The following is a 27,362-nucleotide window of genomic DNA, read 5'->3' as shown; positions in this document are numbered from 1 at the left end:
ACAGCTGTCAATCACCGGGTACCGGCCGGAGGTTCCCCACCGGCACCCGGCGTTCGCCGAGGAACACTGACAGGGGAGAGGTCTGCATGTAAACAATACAGATCTCTCCTCTGTCAGCACTAGCATGCTGCTTTGTCCTGCTCTGCATAGCAGAGCAAGACAAAGCAGCATGCTTACATAGTAAAACAGCACACATCATATAATGTAAAACACACACAGCACACAGTTAACTCTTTGATCACCCCAGATGTTAACCTCTTCCTGCCCAGTGTCATTAGTACAGTGTCAGTGCTTTTTATTAGCATAGATCACTGTATTAGTGTGACTGGGGATGTCAGTGACAGTTAGTTCCTCTCAGTCTCAGAATGCCTGCTGCAGTCCCGCTATAAGTCGCTGATCAAAGCCATTACAAGTATATTAAAAAAAAATCCAGTATATATACCGCCATTTGTAGACGCTATAACTTTCACATAAACCGATTAATTTACATGTATTGGGATTTTTTTTTAGCAAAGATATGTAGTAGAATACATTTTGGCCTAAATTTATATGAAATTAGATGTTTTAAAATGTTTACTGAATATGTTTTATAGCAAACAAATTTAAATATTGGGTTTTTTCAAAATTGTCGTTTTTTTTTTAGTTTATAGTGCCAAAATAAAAAATGCAGAGGCAATCAAGTACTGCAGAAAGAAATATTTTTTTTTGGGGGGGGGGGGGGGAAGGACATAAATTTCATTACCATGCAATTGTCAGTTGAAGTAACTCAGTGCCGTATTGCAAAAAATGGCCTGGTTAGGAGGGGGAGGGTAAATCCTCTGGAGGGGAAAGTCTTTAAAGCGGACCCTAAAAAAATCTTGTATAAAGCTGTGGAAAATGCTGGCGCTGTTTTAAAGTCTACCGCTACCACTACTACTACCAGGGTCGTGGATAAGGGGGTACCACCAGTCCTCCTGTACGGGGCCCAGACCAGCAGGGGGGCCCAGGCAGCTGGGTGAATCGAATGTGGGCAGAGAGGGTGATCGGCACGTGGGGGTGCAATTACTGGAACCGATCCCCTGTATAGCTCTCTCTGCAGCAGCTGTAAGCTGGCTTCTTCTCCTCTCCCTCCCACTGGCTTTCAGCTGCTGCAGAGAGAGCCATACAGGGGATTGGTTCCAGTAATCGCGCTCCTGTCGCATCTTATCACCCTCCCTGTGCACCAAACGTTTCCCCATGCTGCTCAGCCACCCCCCCCCCCCCCCCCGTGTGCCCCCACCCACCGCAAAACTTCCAGCTATCCTCCCCTCTTTCCTACCAGCAGCTACAATAGGTTCCTTCAGGATGGAGAGTGGTTGAAGGGTCCGGTAAATATGTCACATTTTACCAGCCCCTTTCTTTGCTCGGTACAGACCACTCACTGTGTTCATTCATAACCGAAGCATTGTAAACTGTGTTTTTTTTTTTTTGGGGGGGGGGCGGGCTCTGTCAGGTTGGCTGTATGGGGTCTCGTGGTTTCTAACAGCAGCCCTGACTACTACTACCATCACTGCTACTTATAATGGTAAAAATGATCATTATTATTGCTTATTCTGCAGCAACTACAGCTAACATAAAAAAACAGACAATCTAATACATATTTTCTGGTATATCTTAATTAATGTTCTGTTATCAACATTTACCTGTATGTGACTAGTGTATGACCAGCTCATATTCACAATGAGTAAATGTATTACAGACATTCCTTGTGTCAAAGATTTACCTCTTTTCTTCATGCTACCTAAAAGAAAGTAAAAAAATAAAACTGAAGGTAACAAAGAAAATGGAACTGTTAAATGGTATGCTATCATGGAAACATTTCCTTTACGCGAAGAAATATGTCCAAGCATTACTTACTGTACAATAAACCCATGTATCCAGTCTTGGATGGTTACAGACACTTGTCCCAATACTATGCATTGTAGAGCTTTATTTAAAGCATTTTGAAAGTTCAAACTTTACTTTTGTGATTTGGATAGATTAAGGTTGGGTTAAAACCCTGTAAGTTTTTTTTCTTTGCTATATGGGTCACGTTGAAGTTTCAATTTATTTCCTGAACAGGAAGTGAGACAAATACTCTGTGAAATAAGAACAATCCCTTCTTGTCTAGGTGTCTTCCTTGGAATATTTTGTCCTGTTTCTTTGATAATTGAATAATTTTTGGATTTGGATTTCTGTTTACTTTGTCTCCAAAAAATGGATATTATATTTGTTATATATTTCATTGTGTACTAGATTGTGTGTGTCAAGAGTATACTGTGTCTGCTATACAGGGAGTAGGCTCAGGTATTAAATAACTGTTTGTCCCTTTAAGTCTCTCCCTCTGTTAGCACAATTTGTTCAATGCCTCTGGTCTGACTATTGTAATAAATGTCTAGATGAGTTCACTGCAATGTCCCTGATTTACTAAAACAAATTAGCAATAGAAGAGAATGATTGACCAGAAACTTGGATGGTTTTAATATACATGAAACTCTAGGAAAGTGTAAATTCAGAGTTCCCTGTGACATCACTGACTACAACTCTATATATGGTTGCGTGGCATTTGATATAAATATATGTGTTTTATGATTCCAAACGTCCAAACGAGAAATAATGCAAACGTTTTTTTCCTACCAACACCTGGGACAGACTGACAACTCATGGGGCCCCCAGGCAATAGGGGATCATGGAGTCCCTGTGTCCTTGCCCACACTCAAACCACACCCACAAAAACCTATGAAAGGTACCAGGGGCATCTCATGGGGCCCCCTGCTAACCCTGAGCCCGAGCACCCAAATGGTCAGTCAGCCCCTGCTTGTGGGTGGATCCACACCCAGGTGTGCTGACATGCTGATGTTCCAGTAAAAGTGTCTTCATTGAACCCTATCCGGGGATTTCCCCTCACATCCTGTTCTTGACACACATTTATAGACAGGAAGTAAGACGAAATGTTCCTTCATTTCCTGTACTTTCTGAAACTCATTAAATAGACAGAAAATAAAGAAGAACTCTTCAGGCACCCGAGTGCCTGAATAGTCATTCCGCCCCTGACCCACACTATGGGACTGTAGGCAGTATTCTTTATTCTATACAATAAAAGACCACAACTCTTATTGTTTTGGTGCTAACTTGGCCTTGGCTATTTTATCATTGGCTTATCACTTGGCTACAGGGCACTTTTACCCCCTTCCTGCCCAGGCCAATTTCCAGCTCTCAGCGCTGTCACACTTTGAATGACAATTGCGCGGTCATGCAATACTGTACCCATATTACATTTTTTTATCATTTTTTTGTGACAGATAGAGCTTTATTTTGGTGGTATTTAATCACCTCTGGGTTTTTTATTTTTTCTTAAACAAACCAAAAAACGCTTTTTTTTTTTCTTTTTTCTTAGTTTTTGTTGTAAAATTTTGTAAATAAGTGATTTTTCTCTTTCACTGATGTGCGCTAATGAGGCTGCAGTGATGGGCACTGATAGGCTGCACTGATGGACACTGATAGGTGGCACTGATGGGCACTGATGAGGAGGCACTGGTAGGTGGCACTGATGGGCATTGAGAGGCATCATTGATGGGCACTGAAAGGCAGCACTGACATATGGCACTGATGGGTGGCACTGATAGACGGCACTGATAGGTGTCACTGACTGGCACTGATAGGCAGCACTGACTGGCACTGTTAAGTGGCACTGATTGGCACTGTTAGGCGGCACTGACTGGCACTGATAGGAGGCACTGATGGGCACTAATAGGCGACACGGATGCACACTGATAGGCGGCACTGACTGGCACTGATAGGTGGCACTGACTGGCACTGATTGGCAGCACTGATAGGTGGCACTGATTGGCATTGATAGGTGGCACTAACTGGCACTGATGGGTGACATTGAAAGGCAGCTCAGATGGGCACTGATATGTGGCATTGATGTGCACTGGTAGGCACTGATATGTGGCATTGATGTGGCACTGGCACGTTCAGCACCGGCAGCTGGCACTGATGGACACTGACAGGTGGCACTTCTGGGGCCACACTGATCATCAGGGCACACTGATCATCAGTGCCCTGATGATCAGTGTACATGTCCTATCCGCGGAATGCCGATTACCGGCTCTCCTCTCCTCTCGAGCTGTCAGCGTGACAGCTCGTGAGGAGAGAAATGCTGATAACCGGCATTTCCCTGTTTACATGTGATCACATGACCGAGCCGACATCTTCGGCTCTTTCCATAGATCGGTGATCCGCTGTGTCCGAGGGACACAGAGCACCGCCGTTCGCCATGCTGCGCGCTCCCTGAGCCGCGCATGCGTGGTGAGAATGGTAGGACGTCATATAACATCCTCCCAGAACGAGAGAACCACCTTGCGCCCGTCATTGGACTATACGGCGGGCGGGAGGTGGTTAATATAGTTAGTAATGCCAGTTAAATGAGATCTCACAAATGAAGAGGACAGGCTATACCGACTGCATCTGCTTCTGGAAATAATGTGAAAAATTCTGTCATCTGAAAGCGAGACAAAGAATCCACCAGAAGAGTACTCTTTCCCGCAACATGTTTGGCCTTTAACCTAATATTCAAACTAAGACTCTTGAAAATGAAACAACGCATTAAGATGATAAGAGGTGGTGGTTCAGAAGACAGACAATTTATAGTGTACATAACGTCCTAACTATCTGTACTCAGAAAAATACACCTGTTCTGAAAAAAGGTCCCCCATAATTCAATTGCAACAACTACAGGGAAAAGTTCAAGAAGGACTATGTTCTTTAAATAACCCTTAAATCTCCATGTAAAATGCTAGAGTTCAGCACACCAATGTGTACGCCAAATGGCTGCAAAACCAAGAGACCCAGCAGCATCCGTGAAAAGCTGCACGTCAACATCAAAAACAAAACCTTGTTGCCAGACCGTCCTCCCATTAAAGTGGTCCAAAAATTTATACCATACCAACATGTCTTCCTGCATGTCATGGGACACCCTAACCATGGGCGGATGGAGATTTCAACCCTGACATATCCAGATAAAGTCTGCGAGAAAAAATTCTCCCGATAGACAAAACCCTAGTGGCAAAAGCCAAGAGACCCAGAAGAGTTTGCAATTCTTTCAGGGTTACTTTCTTTTTAAAAATCAAGCTAATAAGTAAATATTTGATCTTCGATATTTTTTCAGCTGGGAGCCCTAATTCCAAATTCAAAGTATCAATGGTGATACCAAGAAAGTCCAAACGACACGATGGTAAAAACATTTTTTCATGCGCAAGTGGAATTCCAAAGCTATCACAAACATATAGAAAAGCAGTTAATAATTTACTGCAGCCATCAGTTACAGCTGGGCCCAAAAAAAGGAAATCATCAAGGTAATGAATCAAGGGATTAGAACCCGACACCTGAGAAGTGGCCTATTCCAAGAAAGTAGAAAAAGCCTCAAAATAAAAACAGGAGATAGAACAACCCATCGGGAGGCATTTATCAAAATAAAAGAAATCCTCAAAGAAAATACCTAAAGCATTAAAACAGCTAGGGTGTACTGGCAACAATCTAAATGCAGATTTGATGTCTGCTTTAGCTAAGAGTGCCCCTGGACCTAATTGCCTAAGTTTCTGTAAAGCATCCTCGAAAGAAGCGTAAAGCACGGAAACAATCTCTGAACAAATCTGATCATTCAAGGAATACCCTTTTGGAAAAGACAGATTGTGAACTTACCTGTATTCATTTGATTTCTTTTTTAGAATAATACCTAACGGAGATATTCTAAAATCGTGAAAAGGCAATTCTTTAACCCCTTCACGCCGGCGCCTCCCAGCCCTTTAAGAGTTTCAGAAGCCGGGAGGCGTCGTCATGGCAGTCACATGATTGGAAAAGGTCCCGATCTAAAGAGAAGACCAGGACCTTTCCGTGAGTACTGGACATGTGTGCTGGGAGCGCGCAGGGCACACGCTCTCAGCACATATGTTTTTTTATCATTGAATGCAAATGTGCGGCCGCTCGGCATCTAGGCCCAGACGCTGAGAAGCCACACATTGCGTGAAGAGGTTAAATAACTTTTTGCGCACAATATCATGTACACCATCCACAGATTTTAGATTGGGCACAATAGTACAACCTACCCCAGTGAAAGACGGTAAAACAAAACCATCTTGAAATCCACTAAAAAGCATTTGAGCCATCCTGTTGTTTGGATAGATTTGTAATCACGGCCAGAGTGCGTCCAGTTTCACCGGAGACATTGACTTTAAAAAAGACTTCACTACCTGATTGGTGTGGATTATTGGCCAGTTTTTTTAAACATTTGGCAATGGGATGTGCTCTGGAACAAAAGGCACACTCATACCGATATTTGCATGAAGCTGGCCATTTGCAGATTGCATCATTGTAGGAAAAACAAATTCCTTTCCTGTAAGGGGCATTGGTGGCGGAGGCGTTTGCAGGCTGTGGTTTCACAAAGGTTGACCGTTGGGGTAGAAAAAGATTAAGCCATAAGCCCACATCTTTAGTACCCCACTGCAAGGAAGGGTGAACTGACAATTTCTGTCAAAAAGATTTGTCATACACAAACCAAGAAATTCCACCAAAATTTTTATATGCTTCCAGAATAATATCAATGTGGTGAAAAAGACCAGAACTCCTATCCGGATACTTTTCACACATCACACTAGAAAAAATGCAAGATGCCTGAAGCCAATTGTTAAAAGAACAAGCTACTGGCTTCCTACGATCCTCTTCTGATCTATCCTCTTTTTTATCCGATTTACTAAGATATTCCTTAGAACACGAAAGTAGGGAAAGGATATCAGCAAAATCACCCTGCCACATTTTTTCTTTAACTCCACTAGATAGATGAAAACCAAACAGTGAAATAAAAGATGGCAAAGATTCCTTTAACCACTTGCCAACCGCAGATAGCCGATTGATGGCTACACTGCGGCCGACCACCCGCAACCCCCCCCCCCCCCGTGATCTTATGTCCTGCAGACACAGCTGATCACGTGATGTGGTAAAAGGCCAATCACAGCGGCCTTTTACCACGTGATCAGCCATGTCCAATGACACAGCAGATCACCGGTAAATGCAGTTGCCGGTTATTGGTTGCACTTTCCTCACGCTGATTGTTAGAGGATGGATCGGCACTGATCGTCAGGGCACTGTCTGGGGTTCCAAAACTTACAGGACACTTAAACTGGACTTGCAAAAAAATATAACTAATTGCTAAATGACTAAACACTGCATAATATCGCTCTAAGTTTGATGCGTTACTATGAGATGCTGTCACACATGGTAGAAATTCATTTTGCTGCGCGTCACTACAATGCACTGGTTTTCTATGTGTCCTAAGTGATCATTTACAACTCTTTTTTTTTTCACAAGTACTTAACCCCTTGACACCGGTAACACAAATATGCGGCCTAACAGAACTGGGCTTTTTTCCGTGGGCCACATATTTGCATACCTGTCTTTCTGCTGGGAGAGTTCCACACAGCGCACTCCCAGCACAAAGACCTCGGTGTCACTGAGAGCCCTGGGTCCCGTTCTAACGATAGGAACCCGGGACTCCCGAATCTGGGTCACATGTTTGCTGTGATAGCCTCTGATTGGCTATCACAGTGATTAGTCACTTTACAGCCCGGCCCCCTTGTGTTTTTTTTCTCTCTCTATGAATGGAGGAGAGAAATACATTGTATCTTTCTAACTCCTGGCATAGAGGGGGAAAAATGTTTGTAAAAAAAGATAGAATAAAGATAAATACATATTAAAAAATAAAATAAAAAATAAAAAAAAAATACCTAGATCAAGGTTTGATCTAGTTCAGGGCCAGGATAAGTGTTTGGGTCAAGGTCAGGGTCAAAGGTCAAGGTCAAAGGTCAGGATTTAAAAAAAAAATGGTATCAGTGTTGTAACCGCGTACACACAGCGACATTTGACCAGTGTGTATGTGTGTTTGGAGTGTCACAGGAGGCCAGGGCCCAGCAGGGGGCTAGGAGCTATAAAGTCCCCAAGGGAGCTGGGGCCTAGCTGTCCGAAGAACCTGTAAAATGTAACACCTCGTATAAGATAAGGCAAACTTTCCATGGAGTTCAAGACATTCCAAGGAAGGCGGGACCAGCTAACACTTTTAAAAATCCATTTTCCCCTATGTCTCATATCTTGGAATATAAGAGACTTACATAAAAACCATACATATCGTCAGATTGGCTAAGAGAAGACAAACAATTTGATAGGTCACTCGCCTTGTCTTGAATACATAGGAAAGCCGAAAAGTAGATCTTGTGAACCGTTCAGTGTATAATTTCATAATCATATCTAATCAATCCTCAGACGTGTCTGCATAATAATCTACCGCGGGTGGAGTGTCACTGGTGCATATGAAGAGTTATGAGCCAAAATATGAGTTAGGAAAGATTTTGGCTCTAGTTTAGGTCCACACCCAGACCTCCACGCCCTAAACGGGGTATTGGTCCTTGACTTCAGAGACACCCCTGCTGGGGAACTACAAATTGGGATGTCAGGCCTAAGAGAAAAAAGTTGAAGACGTCTCCCATTTTAACATCAGTACCACCTGGGGAGACCCGTGCCCTTTTGCTCTGAAACTTGGATCTGCTAACCCAGGACTTTGGCAAGTACCTTAACCCTTTCACCTTTCTTTGATATCTCTTTGCTGTGCTGTTGGTCTCTGTATCTTTATATATATATCTTAGTTACATCTTTTTCTGTAAATATTTTTATTGCACCCATTTGACCTTTTAGTAATAAATCTTTCCTTCTGAAAGTGTTGAACTGTTTCTATAGCTCTCTATTGCAATTTACGAATTCCTGCCTCTAAAGAGAACGCTACTGTGTTTGTTTAACCCTCTGTATAACCGTGTTATACAGACGATTACCTCAACCATTATAGTGTTATAACTAATATCGCCGAGTTTCCTCTTTCTCTGGACAAAAAGGAGGTGGTGGCAGTGTGAAGGGTTAATTGCATAATTAACCTGACCCAGTAACAATCGCTCAGGCTGCCGGTACATCGATTGTGGTCCAAGTAGCTGGAAAATCGTTGTGTAGGGTGCAGCTGGGTGTGCCATTGTTATGCACGTGACATCGCGGTTTTAGATCGGCTAGTCCTTCGGTCAGGAGTTTGGTGAGAAGGTCTGGGCTCTGACGCTGCGATCGTGACAAGTGTCAGTTAGTGTCAGTGTGTTTTAGGTAAAAGAAATAGAAAACAAAATGTGCACTTTTGTTTCTGGGCTGTACTACGGAAACAAACAATAAATAACATACACATATATAGTATCACTACGATCATCAAGAGCTGGAAAATTTATTTTGGGTTGTTTTTTGATGGTAGGTTATGGTAGTACCAAGAAACACACAGCTAAATTTAAAAAAATTATATTTTTATTACTATTTTGGTCCAGTTTTCCTTTGATAATAAAAAAAAATCAGGAGGTATCCATTACCATTTACCACCAAATGAAAGCCCAATTTGTCTTGAAAAAAACAAGGTATAATTCACCTAGATGTACAAAGTAGTTATGATGATATATACGGTTTTACTAACACATGTCAACGTTGCAAATTTGTGCTTAGGCATATACTGTAGGTTTGTTTTACCCTTAGGCGTGAAGGGGTTAATCTGGATTCTTCTTTGTCAAGAGCTAGAAATCTTTTTCTTCACTTTATCTCTATGTAAAAGGAAGATGCTTGATTTTTCTGACCCAAACTGATTTCAGAAACTGGATCAGTAATATGAAAGGAAGATGAGAATTTAAGATGTAAGCAGTATATTTTAGGCTTTTTAAAGTGAACTGTGTGTTTTTTTATAGTCTTTCACATGTAAAATATGTGTGTATGAGATTCATTTAAAGCCGAAATCCGGGAAAAGTAATAACCATCCCTTGCAGTGGGGCTGCTCCCTTACTGTAAGGATTAAATGCTTGTTGGGACAGTAAGGCCCCTATGGGGCAGAATCCAGTTTGCTCAGCAGGGGATCTGTCCGCTGATCAGAGAACAGTGGGCAGATGACAGGTATGTATCCACTCTGTCCGTTCTATGGGCAGCGGGTGCAAGTGTACTCTTCTGTCTCTTTACACCCAACTGTCCTCCGATTCAATCCACCTAGAAGGAGAAGGACAGATTCCCTTCTGTGTTTTTGTATCGGACTGGAGGTAGGCGGGTGTCTATGGACACAAGTCACACCCGTCAGTCCATAGGGGCGAATGGACCTTCCGATGAAGTCTGCGTAAAAAAACTGACAGGCAGATCTGATTGGACCCTTCCTGTGAAATGGGCCTAAAAGCACTTTTTACCTGATCCTCCACTTCCTTGCAAATGGGGCTCTCCTAAGCTCTGGCAGTGGATTATCCCTCGGTGTCCTCACGTCCGTGCATCCATCTTGATGACATCAGGGGGATCCAACTGCCAGAGCGTAGGGAAGTAGAGGCTTCAGGGACTAGACTAGCAGTTCAGAGGAACCTAAAGGAGCAGAAAGATCAAGTAAGTAAAATAGCTTCCTTAGCTATAGACGTTTTTTTAACCCTTGCAGTGCTGTCTCAGCCCCACTTAAGGCCTCTTTCATACGAGCAGCCGTTTGTCAGTAAAAACAGGTGGCAGAGTTGTGGTTTTACAGCCCCCACCCGCTTGCTCACATAAAGCTGTTCTCATGCCGCTGCTGCAGTGTTGTGCATCGTGATCAAGGCTATTTTTTTTCAACATGCCAAAATGAATGATGGAACAGCTTATCAAACTCGGTCATTTAAGTCAATGGGGCTGCGCTGCAAATGAAGGCCAAATGCCTGGCTCATGTTTATGGCTAATTAACCCCATTATAAACTGCTGTTCACTGAAAAAAAAAACAAGAATTCAACAGCTGCTTAGCCATGCTCTGAAACACATGGTGCCGCTGCTTATCTGAAAAGTTGCAACACTCACCTGCCCCCTCCGCCATTCATATTGCTTGTTATACTATTCTCCCATAATGCATTGCATTCTATGAGTGGAAGAGGAGCAGTTGAATGACACATTCACAGAAAGTAATACATGGTGGGAGAATGTTTCAGATGGGCTGTTAACTCTTACAGCTCCAGAAGACAGAGACACAGGGAAGTATCAAGTGGCTTTGGAGGAGGCACCACATAGTAGTCTTTTAACTGGGATTACTACATCACACATTCACGCTCATGCAGTAGCCTACCCTGAGCCATCAGACATAAGAGATGTCATCTAGCTAGGATTACAACACACACGCACGTTCATGCAGCAGACTACACTCAGTCACCATACTAGCTAAGCAAGCATTTCCAGGGAGTCTAAAGCAGTAGACTCCAGCCTTGGTGATTGCATCCTCAGTGATTGCTGGTCTGGTGATTTTTGCATCAATGTTTGCAGCTCTAGGTGGCTCTAGCCTCTGTACCTCTGAGCACTGAGCGAGGAGAGAGTAGTCCTTTAACTGGGATTACTAAATCACACTTTCATGCTCATGCAGTAGCCTACCATGAGCCATCAGACGTAAGAGATGTCATCTAGCTAGGATTACTACATGCACCCACATTCATGCAACAGCCTACCGTCAATCTTTAGACTAGCTAGTCCAGCCGAGTCACTTCTAAGGAGTCTGTGGCTGTTGACTCCATCCTTGGTGATTGCTTTATTGGTGATTGCAGGCTTGGGGATTTTTGCATCAATGCTTGCAGCTTTTGGTGACTCTAGGCATTGTGGCTCTAGCCTCTGTTCCTTTGAGAAGTGAGCGAGGAGAGAGTAGCATTCTAACTGGGACTACTACATCACATCATAATTGACATTGGAGCTACTTCAGGGGACATTTTTTTAATTTAGTTTTTAATAAAAGACTTATCAAAGACTGTCTACTGTCATTTTTTACACTACACTTTTTTTTCATGAATGAGTAGCAGTACCATGTACCCCATACTCATTCACATGGGGGGGTAGGATCTGGGGGCCTCCTTGTTAAAGGTGGCTTCCAGATTCTGATAAACCCCTGCCTGCAGACCCCCACAACCAACGGCCATGGTTGTGGGGAAGAAGCCCTTGTCCCCATCAACATGGGGACAAGGTGCTTTGGGGGGGAGCCTTTCTTGCCCCAAAGCACCCCCTCATGTTGAGGGCATGTGGCCTGTATGGTTCAGGAGGGGGGGGCACTCATTCGCCCCCCCCTTTCCTGACCTGCTGGGCTGCATTCTTGGATAAGGGTCTGGTATGCATTTTTTTGGGGGGGGGCATCATTTTTTTTTAAATTTTGCCATGGGGGGTTCCCCTCAAAATCATACCAGACTTAAAGGGCTTGGTATGGATAGGGGGACCCCACATGTTTTTTTAAAACAATTTTTAATTGCTGGGTAATGCCTGCAATTCTTTTTACATTCAACTGTCAGCGGGTAACCCTGCTGACAGTTGAAACATTAAAGAATGTTTTTAGTAGCTGTGCAATATCTTACCAAATACTCAGATGTGATGAGATACCGCTTAGTGAATTGTCCCCTCTATTCGAAGTTCACAGTGGAACTTTCATTAGGTTTGAATGTTCAACCACGGACCGAACAGGGGGGTGTTCGGCCCATTACTAGAAGACAGCACGAAGACTGGTGGAGAAGCTAGAATAAATAAAAGCATGAAGATTAAAGGCGAAGTGAGGATGAAGAGAGCGTGAGAATTGGAGCAGAAGTGAGGGTGAAGGGAGCATGACGATTGGAGGAGTGAAGTGACAGAGAAATTAGCTCATCAGCATACTGCTTCTCCTCACTCTCCACTCATAGGGTGGGGGAGAGACTTGTAAGTGAAAGTGAAACTGCAGCAAGAAAAAGGTCAAAGCAGAACTGTGCTGTGTGGCAGAGCTGTGTAAATCTCATGACTCAATGGACACGGACATATAACCTGTGCATCTGAATCCATGCATCCATCTATGCATACCTGTCAATCTTGGCCTTGCAGCTGAGTGCATACAGCCAATGCGTACCTATTCACTTCCTATAGACTGCCTGCACACAGAAAAAGGAAAAAAATTGCACTGTGCATTGCACAGGGCTAAGTTCCTATGTGAATAAACTCAAGAGCAAAAATGTATGGGGGAATGTTGCATTGCCTAAATAGAAGTACTACTTTAACCACTTGCCCTCTGAAAGATTTACCCCCCTTCATGATCATGCCATTTTTTTGCTATGTGGCACTGCACTACTTTAACCGACGGTCATTGCATGGTCATTTAATGCTGTACCCAAATTAAATTTATATCATTTTTTTCACACAAATAGAGCATTCTTTTGGTGGTATTTGATCACCACTGAGGTTTTTATTTATTTATATTTATTTTTTTATAAACAAAAAAAATCAAAGATTTGAAAACATTTTTTTTTACTTTTTTGCTATAAAACATATTCAATAACATTTAAAAAAAAACAACACATTTCTTCATAAACTTAAGCCAAAATGTATTCTGCTTTGGTCAACAGAATCGCAGTAAGTGTGTATTAATTGGTTCACGTTAAAGCTATAGCATCTACAAATATACTACAGATATATATACTGAATTTTTTTTTTTTGTACTAGTAATGGTGGCGATCAGTGACTTACAGCGGAACTGTGATAGTGCGAGTGGGAACTGACTAACTGCCTCTGACATCACCAGTGACACTAGTACAATGATCAGTGCTAATATTATTCACTGACCCTGTACTAATGACACTGGGTAGGAAGGGGTTAACATCTGGAGCAATCAAAGGGTTAACTTTGTGCCTAGGAAGTGTTTATGTGTGTGTTGTGTGCTGATTTTTCTAAGGCAAATCTAGATCCCACCCCCCCCAGGGACTTTTCAAGCAGAAGCACAATGGAGTGTGTCATCTACAACTTGTCATCCTTTATTGCAAATACAGTACATGGAGCAAACACAGTAAAATAGACCAACTGGTCAATAAAATCTTCTGATCTTTACAAATAGTACAGTATACAACTTAACTGACTAAACATACTAGCTGTATACATGTAAATATACACCATGCAAAAACTGCCAGTCATAAAATATAGCTTGGTCAGTAAGAGTGTATGTCTTCAATATATCCCAGATCCTAACATGTTTCAGAGAGTAACTTCTTCAGGAGGAAGAACTGGGTACATCAACTCTAAAATACAACACACAAAGATCAATCATGTAAGGTAATTTAAGAACAAGAAAAACAGTAAATATATATGATGAGTGATGCGAAAGCGGTTTTGATCAACACTTACATGGTCAATTTAAGTAACATTACACATGAGGATAGCCCAAAGTAGTCTGCAGGAAGCCACAAGGCCATGACCCCAAAAAAGGTCCCCCCAACTACCACAAGGATCCCTGATGGCCCCCCCGGGGGTGCATTCAAAGGTCTGTAAAGTTACAAAAAAACAGTACGTAAAAATGTACAATGCAGGAGTAGGGGTGCCCTATTGCACATTTACTGGTCAAGCAAAGGCCAGTCAACACCCAAAGTTAGAGAGGAAAGGGGTAAATGAACTAAGGTATTTAAAGAGAAAATTATATTATTGCATGAGGCCAATGTAAATAAAATAAGAGGAAAATCTAGAGAACCTGCAAAATTGCTAGTGAATGCCAAAAGACCTTATTCATGGTGGGTATGATGGATTCGCTTAGGCAATCATGTGCCAGAAGGAGAGTATGTAAGTGAGTATCCTCATTAAATAGGAAAGCTTCTTAAAGCCAACCAATAGCAAGTGGGGGAAGAAAGAGGACACCCACCAATAAGCAGCCAAATGGCATCAAATGGCGGCGTCCATGCTGGGATCCCCTGACGTCAGCAGCGTGCGGCGTCGCCTCGGTCCTTAGGGCAGGATGACGTCACATGTCCCCACATCACCGTGCACGTGAGAAGGTCAACACACCCAAAAAGGGCATGTATTCCACAGTGGGAAAGAGAAGGACCAAAGAGCACGCCATATGGAATGCCCCTACCCTAGCCCAACCCACTGCCAATGGCCACCCTTGTTGGACTCCCACCACACCCCAACAGGGGGAGCAAAGGGGGAGCCCACGTAGGCCAGGTGGCAGAGAGGACCAAAATAAAATGAAAAAAAAACCCCTGAGAAAAAAAGAGAAAAAGAAGTGGAGACAAATCAAACGGGATCCAGGAGACACAAGGCAGAGATGCAACCTCACATTGCAACAAATTCATAAACAGCATATACATTACCTCACATGGCATACAAATACTATAGCATATACATACAATTTGAAAAAGATGATACATGTTGAATAGTGAGCATAAAGGGAAAGTTCGAAGGTCCTCTGTTAGGCACAACCAGTATCACTGCTGATAGAAAACAATAGGTAACAGAGCGGCAAAACAACACACATCAAGAAGAAATATATCAGACAATGTAGTGAAAAACACAATTATATAATAGCAACATAGGTCCTACCTAGAGGCCTAGTTCACATCCCCCTGAAGAGTAGCCCTGAAGAAAAGGTCTGAAATTGAGAGCTTCATTCAAGCCGGGGGGGGGGGGGGGTGTAGTGGTATTTAAGTTGTAAATCCATCTAAGTTCTCTTTGTAAGAGAGATTTATTGAGGTCATCACCCCTCGGATTGGAATGCACCCTATCAAGGGCTAAAAAATGCACTTTAGGAGTAATGGTGCCATGTACCAAGGCAGCATGATGACCCAATGGTAGTTCAGGGTCTCTTTTGCATATGCTAGCTACATGACAATAAATCCAGAATTCCATCTTAGTCTTAAAAGCATCCGGCAAATGGATAAACTACCCCTGCGTTTTTGCAGTTGACATAATGTGGGATGGAACAGCTGTCCGTTGGGAAGTGTAACATGAGAGCGCAAATCCATGAAAATACAGTAGGAGCATGCTCCACATTGGTGCGTGCGAAATCTCCTACAGGGATCACCCCTGGTTTCCCCTAGGAACTTTCTGTGGACCAGCCTATCACCAACAGAGGGAACCCTCCTGTAGGTGGTGGCTGTTTGGTCAGAGACCAACCAACCCACAGAGGGGTGCATAGTCAGAAGATGCCAATATTTTTTGATAATGCTTTTATCTTGTTTGTGCTGATTAGAAAAGGTAGTAATTATCCTAGTTGGGTCAATTTGTTTGACTTTCTTCTTGGGAAATAATAGGTTATGGCGTGATAGTTTGGACACTTTTTAAGTGAAGTTACCTTCTGTGGGTTTACGTAAGAGTTCGCTGAAGAGCTGACCATCAGGACTCTTCTGCAAAGTAATATCTGATTTACTGTAGGACATAGTAAAGTGTAGATTGTAATCATTATTATTCATGAAGGTCAAACATTTCCTCAGTGAATCCTCCAAACCCTCCCACAAGAAAAAGATGTCATCAATGTAGCGATACCACGCCAGAATGTGGTTCGCATACATTGAAAAGTCATCATCCATCAACAGCAAACATTCCCACTCCCCCAGGTACAGGTTGGCATAGGAGGGGGCACAGCAGGTCCCCATAGCAGCCCCATGCACCTGGAGGTAATGGGAGCTATTGAAGAAAAAGAAATTGTGTCTAAGGATGAAATCCAAAGAAGACAAGATGAACTCATTGAGCTGCAGTTCATGTTGGATTCTCTGGGATAAAACATGGTGTATCACAGAGAGGCCCTGATTGTGTGGTATAGAACTGTATAGCACTTCCATGTCGATGATGACCAAAAAGGTATCACTACCCACATGGATTCCATCTAGAATTTGTATTCGAGGTATGGTATCATGAACATAAGAAGGCCGAATAGTGACAAAAGTTCTAAGATGATGAACTACAAACCGACTAAGGTTCTTGGTGATATGATGGGTCTCCCCAGGGGATTCTTATGCACTCTGCAAAGGGCATAGAACATGGCCACCCTGAGAAAGCCTGTTCTAATGAATTCCTAAGTGTTCTTGGAAATTATATTGTCATAATATACCCTATGCACCAAAAGATACATTTCTTTGTTGTATACATCACTCAGGGATTTTGGTATCAAAAGCCTTACTGGCTAGGATCTTGTTACACATATGTACATATTTTTCATTATCCATAACCACATTGCCCCCCTTATTGGAGGGCTTGATTGTTTCTGTATGATTTTTAGCAAGAGTTTAGTTTGATATTAATGTTTAATGCTTGTTTTTCACTGATACTAAAATGACTTATCCTAGGGCTGATCACCTTGAGTTTCTGAATATCCTTGCTTACCAATTTAAGAACAGGAGCAACATTGTGGTATGAGCTGACTGGGGGGAATTTATCTGATTTCTTTTTCAAACCATTGACCAAAGTGTTGGGCATAGATTCTGGATGCTGATCCTTCGCTGTGTCCAATAGTGTTTCAAGATCAAGTGTGTCAATTAAATCAGTCAATTCATTGTCACTAAAAAGAGCGATCAAGTACTGAATGGCTCAATCATCCCTGCTGGTACCAACAACAGTCGCAGAAACATTGTTTTTTAACAAACGGACTTTTCAAGATTAAATTACGAGCAAAAAGATGCAGAGCTTTAATAGTGTCAAATTTGTTCAATTGTTGATTAGGGAAAAAGGTGAGACCTTTGAATAAAACAGTGATCTTATCAGGAGAAAGGTGATGAGATTACAGGTTTATAATATTCAATGTGGTTTGTTAATTTTTTTAATCTCTTTTACAAATGTTTTTAGGTTCATTGGCGTGTGGTTGTGTTTCCACGTGCCTGTCCTAAAAAAGTAGTCTCTTGTGTATGGGAGGAATTAGAACCCTCCATAGTAGTGTTAGGTGTAATAGTAGTGTGGGAAGGCCAACCACCTGTAGCTGCAGAGGCATAAGAAATGACCATATCACCACATACATTATTCAGGGTATTGGTTCCCTGCAAATTACCTGAGTGTATAGAGGAAGAATGTTCAGTATAAAAGCTGTCCATTGAACCATCACTACGGCAGTGAGGTTTGTGCCACCTATATCCCTTGTGCTGATAAGCAGAAGACTGAGAAGAAAAAGGATGACATGGATGAAAATACAGGTGTATCAGAAGTGTTAAATCTATTATCGGTTCTAGTTCAGTAGTAGGGCCTATTTTGTACATTATGTTCATGATACCATATGTAGGCCTTACCCTCCTGAAATACTCTCTTGCCCCTCTGAAGCTTTATCTCTTTCTTAATTAGAATGTTTTTATTGAATTTTTCCAAGTGGTTTTTTAATCTGGTTTCAGCTTCAAAAAACAGTATTAGTTTAGTATGAATGGCTTTAACCGTTATTGTCTAAATTGGCTATACGTTTTTGGTATTCTTTGTTTAATAGTGTCATTATAGTTATCGAACATTGCTTGAAATTGTTCTCCCATGCTACCTAAAAATCCAAATTGATGTTGTCAAAAGATGGAAAGATGTGGATTCGAAGTCCAAAAGGGTTAAAGCCCTTCTTCATGATCTAATGTGCCAAAAAAGAAGATACTTTTTCTCTAAAATATGTCTGAGATTGAAAAAGACAGAGGACATTTCTTTTTGACCGATTCCTTCTGCTCATAATCTTGATAGAGATTGGATTTGAAATTTTCCAACTCTTGGCCTTGGTATTCGGCCATGTTGTACAAAAAACGGCTTGTTCAAAACAATCACTCAGTGCCAGAAAAGCAAAAGGTGGCAATACCAGGTATTTACTACCTAACACATTCAATAACAAATAATTAACTGTGCTGAGTGATATCTACCATGTAGCATCCTGCCAACATCCCAAATGTAACAATTGCAAATCTAGAGCCCACACCCCCTGGGACTTTTCAGGTAGAAGCACAATGGAATGTATTATCTAAAACTTTTCATTTTTTAGTCTGTCCTTATGTCATTTTTTATTGCAAATACATGGAGCAAACACAGTAAAATAGACCAATAGATCAATAAAATCTTCTGATCTTTACACATAGTACAATATACAGCTGAACTGACAAAACATACTTGGTGTACTCACTAGCTGTACTAGCTGAACTTGGGTTCCACATCAAAACTTGGGGTTCCAAAGTCAGAACTCAGGGATCCAAAGTCGGAACTCAGTGTTACAAAGTCCGAACATGGAGTTCCAAAGTATGAACTCCAAGTTCCAAAGTCAAAGCTCGGGGTTCTAAATTCAGAAAACAGAGTTCCAAAGTGGGCACTTGGAGTTCCAAATTTGGAACTCAGGGTTCCATAGTTGGAATGCAGACTTCCAAAGTTGAAAATCAGGGTTCCAAAGTCAGAACTTGGAGTTCCAAAGTCTGAACTCAGAGATCCAAAGTCAGATATTGGAGTTCCAAAGTCAGAACTTGGTGTTCCAAAGTCAGAAGACGGAGTTCCAAAGTTGGAATACAGAAGTCAGAAGTTGGAGTTCTAAAGTCGGAAAATGGAGTTTCAAAAGTCAAAACTCAGAGATCCAAAATCGGAATTCGGCATTCCAAAGTCGGAACTCGGAATTCCAAAGTCGGAACTCGAGATTCCTAACTCAGAACTTGAGATTCCAAAGTTGCAACTCGGGATTGGATTACCAAAGTCAGAAGGAGTTCCAATGTCACAACTCGGTGTTCCAGAGTCGGAACTCAGAATTCCAAAGTCAAAACTCAGTGTTCCAAAGTCGGAACATGGGATTCCAAAGTTTGAAATCCGAGTTCCAAAGTCAGAACTCGGTGTTCCAAAGTTGGAACACAGAGTTCTACTGTCAGGACTCAGGGTTCCAGATTTGGAACTCAGGGTTTCAAATTCAGACCTCAGAGTTCCAAAGTCAGAATATAAAACTTGAAGTTCCAATGTCAGAACTAGGAGTTCTAAAGTTGGAATGCAAAATTTCAAAGTTGGAACTCTGGATTCCAAAGTTGGAACTCGAGATTCCAAAGTCAGAACTCAAGATTCAAAAGTTGGAACTTGAGTTTCTAAAGTTGAAACTCTGGGTTCTTAAGTCGAAACACGGAGATGCAGAGTCAGAACCAGTGTTCCAAAGTCGGAACTCAGATTTCCAAAATCAGAACTCAGTGTTCCAAAGTCAGAACTTGGGGTTTCAAAGTCGTAACATTAAGTTCCAAAGTCAGAACTCAAGGTTTGAAAGTGGGAACTTGGAATTCCAACATTGGAACTTGGACTTCCAAAGTCAGAACTCAAGATTCCAATGTAAGAACTCGGGGTTCCAAAGTCAGAAACTGGATTACACAAGTTGGAACAAGGATTTCTAAAGTCAGAACTCGGTGTTCAAATCATAACTCGGAGTTCTAACATCGGAACTCGGAGTTCCAAAGTCAGACCTTGGTGTTCCAAAGTCAGAACAAGGTGTTCCAAAGTCAGATCACAGAGTGTCAAAGTTGGAAACTCCAGAATTCTAACATTGGAAATCGGAGTTCCAAATATGGAACTTGGTGTTTTAAAGTCAGAACTCGGTGTTTCAAAGTCAAAACACTGAGTTCCAAAGTTGGAACCTGGGGTTCCAAAGTCAAAACTCAGATTTCCAAAGTCAGAACTTGGTGTTCCAAAGTCAGACCTCAGGGTTCCAATATCTGAACTCAGGGTTCCAAATTTGGAAATCAGAATTCCAAAGTTGGAAATGAAAATTTCCAAAGTTGAAACTCGGGTGCCACATCAAAACTCAGGGTTCCAAAGTCAGAACTCAGGGATCCAAAGTAGGAACTCAGTGTTTCAAAAGTCAGAACATGGAGTTCCAAAGTATGAACTCTGAGTTCCAAAATCAGAACTTGGGGTTCTAAAGTTGGAACACGGAGTTCAAGTAGGAACTTGAAGTTCCAAAGTCAGAACTCGGTGTTCCAAAGTCAGAACTCGGAGTTCCAAAGTTGGAATATGGAGTTCCAATGTTGGAACACAAAATTTCAAAGTCGGAACTCTGGATTCCAAAATCAAAACTGTGGCACATTTCTTTGCTTGCAAATAGACACATATACACCACTGGCCATGTGCTTGTATCACAACTCCTGCAGGTTCATAGAATCCAGCAACTTTCCTGCAGTTCCTCCAGTGTCCTGTATCTGATTATGTATCTGATTACATGTTACTGGTGCCATGCAGGTCTTCTCCTGACTTGTGAGTATATCTGCTTGCTTGTACATCCCCTATGGGCAAGCAGATACTTACTGACAGGAAGGTTCAATGAACTACAATGGCGCTGTAGAGTGCCCTGGTAGTTCATTGAGAAATAAAGCTGTCAGCTGCAAAGGCTGTCAGAACTTATAGTTTTCCCATTCACAGAATAGTGACATGGCTGGGCAGGTGAAGTTCCACTTGGCCGTATTTTTTTTTTTTTAAATTGTGAGAGCTAGGGGAGAGGAGAAGATCCCCCACTAGCTGTCGCAACGGGAATCAGGGAGGAGGGTGCGGGGGCTGGTCCGATCATAACCCTGAATATGGGTATAACAAGTAACATGTTACGAAAGGTGACATGCATCTTAGGGTCTCTGTTTTGATGGTTAATTTAAGAGAAAGAGGAAACAATTGGAACATAAATTAATATAAACATATAATGCATTGTATATTTGCCTAAATAAAGACAATTGATTTGATTTACTAAAAGCAAATAGATAGTTCGATTTGCAAGGGAATTTTCCCTTTTGCAAGGTAATTTTTACTTCACAAGTGAATGTGGTGAAATTTAAGTTTGCAAAGAATACCCACTCATATGCAAGGAAAATAAAAAACCTTTTTTTTCTTGCATGTGATTGGATTACGGAAGTCAGCAGAGCTTAACCGTAGTCACTAAGCTAAGGGAAAATTCCCTTGCAAACCTAAAATTCCCTTGCAAAATGAAGAGTATATTTGGCTTAAGTAAGTAACCCTAAAAGCTTAGTAGCACTACTGTGTCACTAGGACATTAACAGAATTATCAGTGTGGGTGCTCATAATTCTGTTCTTTGACAGATCACAGGTAAAGATGGCAAGACATTGCAAAGGGCCATGGCCAAATGTTGTGTATTTTACACCTCTGCTTTATTGCCTGGACTAATTTGTAAATATGTTCCTTGTTCTGTTTTACGGTATGGCCTGCATTCCTGTGATTCATTTTCAGCTGACAGTGGGCTAAAGTTCCCTGTCGACTGACTCCACTCAGCTGGTCTAGGCTCTGGATCCACCCTGACTTTTACTGGTACCTGCCCAGCCAATAGCAGATTGATAGCAGGGTGGGCCTTTTGTCACCCCAGGTGGACATCATATGATGTCCTCCCAGTCACGCCGCTCATACTCATGCATAGCTCAGTGTCCATCAGTGCCCATCAGTCCAGCCTCATCAGTGCAGTCTCTTTAGTACCCATCAGCGCAGCCTCATCAGTGCCCATCAATGCAGCTTATCAGTGCCCATTAATGCAGCCTATCAGTACCCATCAGTACAGCCTATGAGTGCCCATCAGTGCAGCCTCATCAGCGCACATCAGTGAAGAAGAAAATTTACTTATTTGCAAATTATACAACAGAAACGAAAAAAGGGTGTTTTTTTTCCTCACAATTTCAGGCTGTTTTAATTTGTTTAGCAAAAAATAAAAAAAAACCCAGTGATGTTTAAATACTGTCAAATAATGCTCTATTTGTCTAAAAAAATGATAAAAATTTCAGTGTACAGAGTACAGTGTTGCATGACCGAGCAATTGTCATTCAAAGTGTGAAAGTGCAGAAATCGGAAAATTGACCTGGGCAGGAAGGGGGTGAAAAAGTCCTGTATTGAACTGGTTAAAGTTGGGATCCTCCCAGATGCTTGGACTGACAGCTGGCTCAAACCCTCTGCTAGTCGGTGGGAGCCTGAGACAGGCGTTCCTGTCCCCTCCACAGCCCAGTGCTCCAGTGAGCACTGAAGCGGCAGAGCAGAGAGCCAGTGACTAACAATTAGCGGCTCTCTGCTCACTGAAGACCAGGAACTGAGTGATCAGTGGTCTTCTCAGTTTTACTGGGGGGGACAGATGCAGCATTGGATCGATGCTGCATCCACCACCAAGGTGGGTATAATTTTGTGCAGAAACCCCATACTTCTGTTTTAACAAAATCTCCTTGTTTTTTGACAGTTTATTTAACATGCGTTCTTTGCTGTTTAATGTACTTAAGTATGTTATATTTCAGTTATTCATATGGCATCATACTAAAAAGAGAGCTTGAAAGCTTACACTAAAAACTATATTTAATGAAAGATGTTGCTTAAGTTTTCACTTTTTGATATTGCAATCTCTTTAATATGTTGTATGCTGCCACAATAAACATAAGGTGAATCATCTTTGAAAATAATGGCCAAATGGGAAAATCTGTGTATGAGAGTATAACTTTTAGCAGTCAACACCATGATATTGCTATTGATAGGAGTACCCCCAAGCGCCTACCATCTGGACTTCGGATCAAGTTTTGCTCACACCACTCCTTGTGCCCTTCCTGTGTGGACACTGTGGGTATCCATCCACATTGATTTCTTGCTGTTGCTGTTGTGGACTAGCGTCTAAACTGTTTGAACTATGAATAGTAGCTAATAACACTTGAGAATCTTATGGCTAGTTTCTCCATGATTTTTAGCATTAAGGTGTCAAGATTCCATTGTCTCTAGCCTAGATACACTTTTATTTGATAAAATCAGCATTGTAATAGCAATACAAACAATAGTTATTTTTGACAATACAATATAAGCTTGAGAATTCTTTCATTCTCAGTTATCCTGCCTGCTGGTCATCTCTTTCAACAGTGTCCTGGAGTCCCTGCATGCTTCTCAGTTCTCTGCTCATTCCTTTGGTTTGCTTTCAATTTCGAAGGACTACATGTCCCATGGTACATCAGTGCTGACCAGCAGATACTATATGATGTGGTGTATTTCCTATACAGACTGCAGTTCAGATGGCAGGCTCTGAGAAATGTGTGGCACAAACATTGCATATTTGCAAGGCATAGTAAATATGTGTCTCAGAATTCAAAAACTAAATGTGTGGAATTCTTCAAAAAGTTTTTAAACATCCAAGAGCATTGTGATTAATTGGAGTTGGCTATAAACAACTGAAGTTTAATGTGAAAATGAATATATGCTTATCTGCCAAGGGAAAGAAATGGAATCAAATGGAAAGGTTTGCCTACATTTCTAATAAAGTTTGCAGTGCAGTCAAGGTGCTCAAGGTGCCCAATGGGTTAAAATAATGGTGAATGTTAGAGAAATTCAGATTCTTTCAAAAGACATACCTGCAGGCCAACCATGGTTTCTGCCTGGCCAAAACAATCTGCTGTTTTCATTGATCAGCACTGTCTTGCATACAAATGACAGAAGGAATGGAGAGCCATGGAGTCCTGCTACTGTCAATCAAATAATCGAATCCTGTAAGGGGGAAGTATAAGGCAGGGCTGAGCTGGGTTGTGTATGTCTATGGACACACACATCCCGGCTTGGGAGTGAGCCCACACAACTGCCCCATTGTAAACAGCTTGCTATGGGGGCAGACACAGAAGAGGCGGAGGCAAGAGGAGGTTCAGGGTGGCTCTGTGCAACACCATTGCACAGAGCAGGTAAGTATAACTTGTTTATTATTTTAAGGGAAAAAAAAGCTAAGCCTTTACACTTTAAGACCCTTACATAGTCAACAACATGCCCTAGTACCTTACAAAAGCCCCAGATAGGAAGTTAGACACTTTGATTTTAATGATGATTTTCATGGCTTGTAAAACAGCTTTGTTTCTCAGACTGTAAACTAAAGGGTTTAACATAGGCACTACAGCAATGTAAAGTAAGGACAACAACTTGTCCTGTTCCTCAGACTGCTCAGTCTCTGGCTTCATGTACTGGCTTAGAGATGCTCCACAGAACAGGATTACAGTGACAATGTGTGAGGAGCAGCTGGAGAAGGTCTTCAGTCTACCTGCTGTTGAGTGGATCTTACAGATAGAAGATATGATACATACGTAAGAAGTCAATATGAGGATAAATGGGATAACACCAAATAGCACACCTTCAGCAAATACTATTGTCTTTATATGCATTGTATCATCTGAAGACAGTTTCAGTATGGCCCTTAAATCACAAAAGAAATGGTTGATAGTTTTATGATAGCAGAATGTTAACTGTGACATCAAAAAAGAGTGCATTACTGCATTTAGGACACCAATAACCCAACAAGCTGAAACCAACAGGACACATGTCTGAACGTTCATAATGACAGAATACTGAAGAGGAATGCATATGGCCACATAACGATCATAAGCCATGGATGTAAGAAGTAAAAAGTCTGTATTCAGGCAAAAGATAAACATAAACATTTGTGAAAAGCAGCCTACAAAAGAAATATTGTGGCCTCCTTTCAACATAATAGACATTAGCTTTGGCAAGATAGCAGACACATGAATAATATCCAGAACTGATAGATTGCAGAGGAAAATATACATAGGAGTGTGCAGATAAGGGACAAGCCATATCAGAATAGTGATTAGCAGGTTTCCACATATTGCCATTAAAAATACTAGAAACACTCCAACAAACAGGATGTACCATCCATTTTCATAGGTAGAAAAGGCCACAATGTAAAATTCTTGTTTCAGTGTGGCATCTGGAAAACAGACATTCATACTAGGAAAAAAGAAAATAGTGATTTCATTTGATTTAAGTTTTTCATGAAGTTTACAAAAAACTGCAAATTCATGCCAAGGAAAAAATAAATTGCCAAAATTAGAGATTTTATGATTGAAAAACATGTTTTTATAAAATAATTTCTGGCCAATTTGACAATTTCTAGAACTTTAAAATAAAGATTACACTTTCAAAAATGAAAAATAAATCCTTGAAACGGGTGAAAAATCTTGTAAATTGTCATTAGATTTAATACAGTAAAAATAAACAAATAACAAATATTGTCGACCATTTTAGGAATACTTGTCTGGGGATGTGTGAATGGTCCCTAGGAATGTGAGATCACGTATAACTGATTAGGAGTATCCTAAAGGACAGAGATGTATCGTATGAAACTAACATCCAAGGCTCAAGATGCTCAAGCATTAAGAACAGTGCTGTGAAAAAGTATTTGCCCCCTTCCTTATTTAATTTGTCATATTTGTCACACTTAAAGGATTCATATCATTAAACAAATTTTAATACTACACAAAGATAACCTGAATAAACACAAAATGCAGCTTTTAAATCATGATTTAATTTATTAAAGGAAAAAAGCTGTGCAAACCTGCTTGGCCCTATGTGAAAAAGTAATTTCCCCCCTTGTTAAATCATAAATTAACTGGTTAACCACATTTTTTGGAAACCTGATTTAAATTTCACTTGCCACACACCAGCCTGATTACTGTCAGACCTGTTGAATCAAGAAATCACTTAAATAGAAGCTCTGACAAAATGAAGCACGCTAAAAGATCTGAAAAAGTTAACCTGAATGTAGAGATGAGTTCAAGCCATGCCTTGACTATTGTGTTGCTATTAGCCTTTGTACATGAATAGGCCTCAATATACCATACACATGCAAAATTCATGAAATTTTTCCTATTCCATTAAATGAATCACATGCTGAGAAAAGGACTAGATAAAGGAGATTAGCCAAAGTGGTCTTGGTTGGTTTCCCTAAATTGTGCTTCTGGTGTATTTATCAGTTCCTTCAGTACAGAAACCCCTACTAAAAAATAACAGCACAGAACACACCAACATGTCTTAACTTAAGCTACTCATCAATGTCTCTATATAGTCAATCTGAAAGGAAGATGCAACAAAAAATCAACCAGAGTTTGTTTTTCTGCTTCTGATGTCCATCCCTACAAACACCAGGACAAAAGCAAGAGTTAACTAAACCAGTGAAGCTCCATACCGTGTCAAGAAGACATCCTGGCTATTGTATGTCATAGTTTGTATTAAAAAGGCCAGTGGTAACCAGGAGCGGACTGTCAACTCATGGAGCCTCCGGGCAATAGGGGATCATGGGGCCCCTGTGTCCTTGCCCAAACTCAAAAAAGCCTATGAAAAGGGTACCAGGGGCATCTCATGGGGCCCCCTACTGACCCCGGGCCCTCGGGCAGTGCCCAAGTTTCTAAATGGTCAGTCCGCCCCCGGTGGTAACTAATCAGGTACTCATAACCTGTAATGCACACTCAGTCCACAAAAGCGAAGTTGGGGTTTACTTTCTGATGGGGTACTTTTTAGGTTACTTTTGCACTCTATATGCTCAGTTATCTAAATGCACCATACATTAGGAAACAACAGAGCATGCACTTGTGTTTGACATAACTGCAAGCTTCCTGTAAAATATATAGGTTATAAGTCATGAAAGCTTTCTTTGAAGGGGAGGCAAGAAGCAAATCATGAGCATATTGAATTATATGTGTGAGTTTCTCATCAATTTCACATATTCAGCTATCTGTTCTAAACGTTTTTGTTTTCTCTTACAGATGAAAATATGTTAAGATTGGATTAAAAAGGCAATAAAATATTACCA

The 27,362-nt window shown here is 41.3% G+C and overlaps 1 protein-coding gene across 1 annotated transcript; it reads right to left on the bottom strand.

The window, feature by feature from the left end:
* Positions 1–20,175: 20,175 nt before the first annotated feature.
* Positions 20,176–25,500, bottom strand: LOC149440384 (olfactory receptor 5V1-like). Its single transcript, XM_089658757.1, has 2 exons — positions 24,539–25,500; positions 20,176–20,482 (listed from the first exon to the last, which is right to left on the bottom strand). The coding sequence occupies exons 1-2, from the start codon at positions 25,498–25,500 to the stop codon at positions 20,176–20,178; spliced, it is 1,269 nt and encodes a 422-aa protein (XP_089514883.1).
* Positions 25,501–27,362: the final 1,862 nt, after the last annotated feature.

The sequence above is a fragment of the Staurois parvus genome, unplaced genomic scaffold, assembly GCF_062004578.1.
Source record: "Staurois parvus isolate SC_StPar_1 unplaced genomic scaffold, SC_StPar_1.0 ptg001090l, whole genome shotgun sequence".
Lineage (NCBI taxonomy): Eukaryota > Metazoa > Chordata > Amphibia > Anura > Ranidae > Staurois > Staurois parvus.
The sequence above is the reverse complement of the archived record's forward strand: the minus strand, read 5'-3'. Positions and strand labels throughout refer to the sequence as shown.

Coding starts and splice junctions, on each gene's coding strand:
- LOC149440384 (XM_089658757.1), bottom strand. CDS start 25,500: ATGAATGTCTGTTTTCCAGATGCCACACTGAAACAAGAATTTTACATT. Junction 20,483..24,538: donor CTATCTGGGGCTTTTGTAAG/GTACTAGGGCAT, acceptor TGGAACCCTGAG/TTCAGATATTGGAACCCTGA.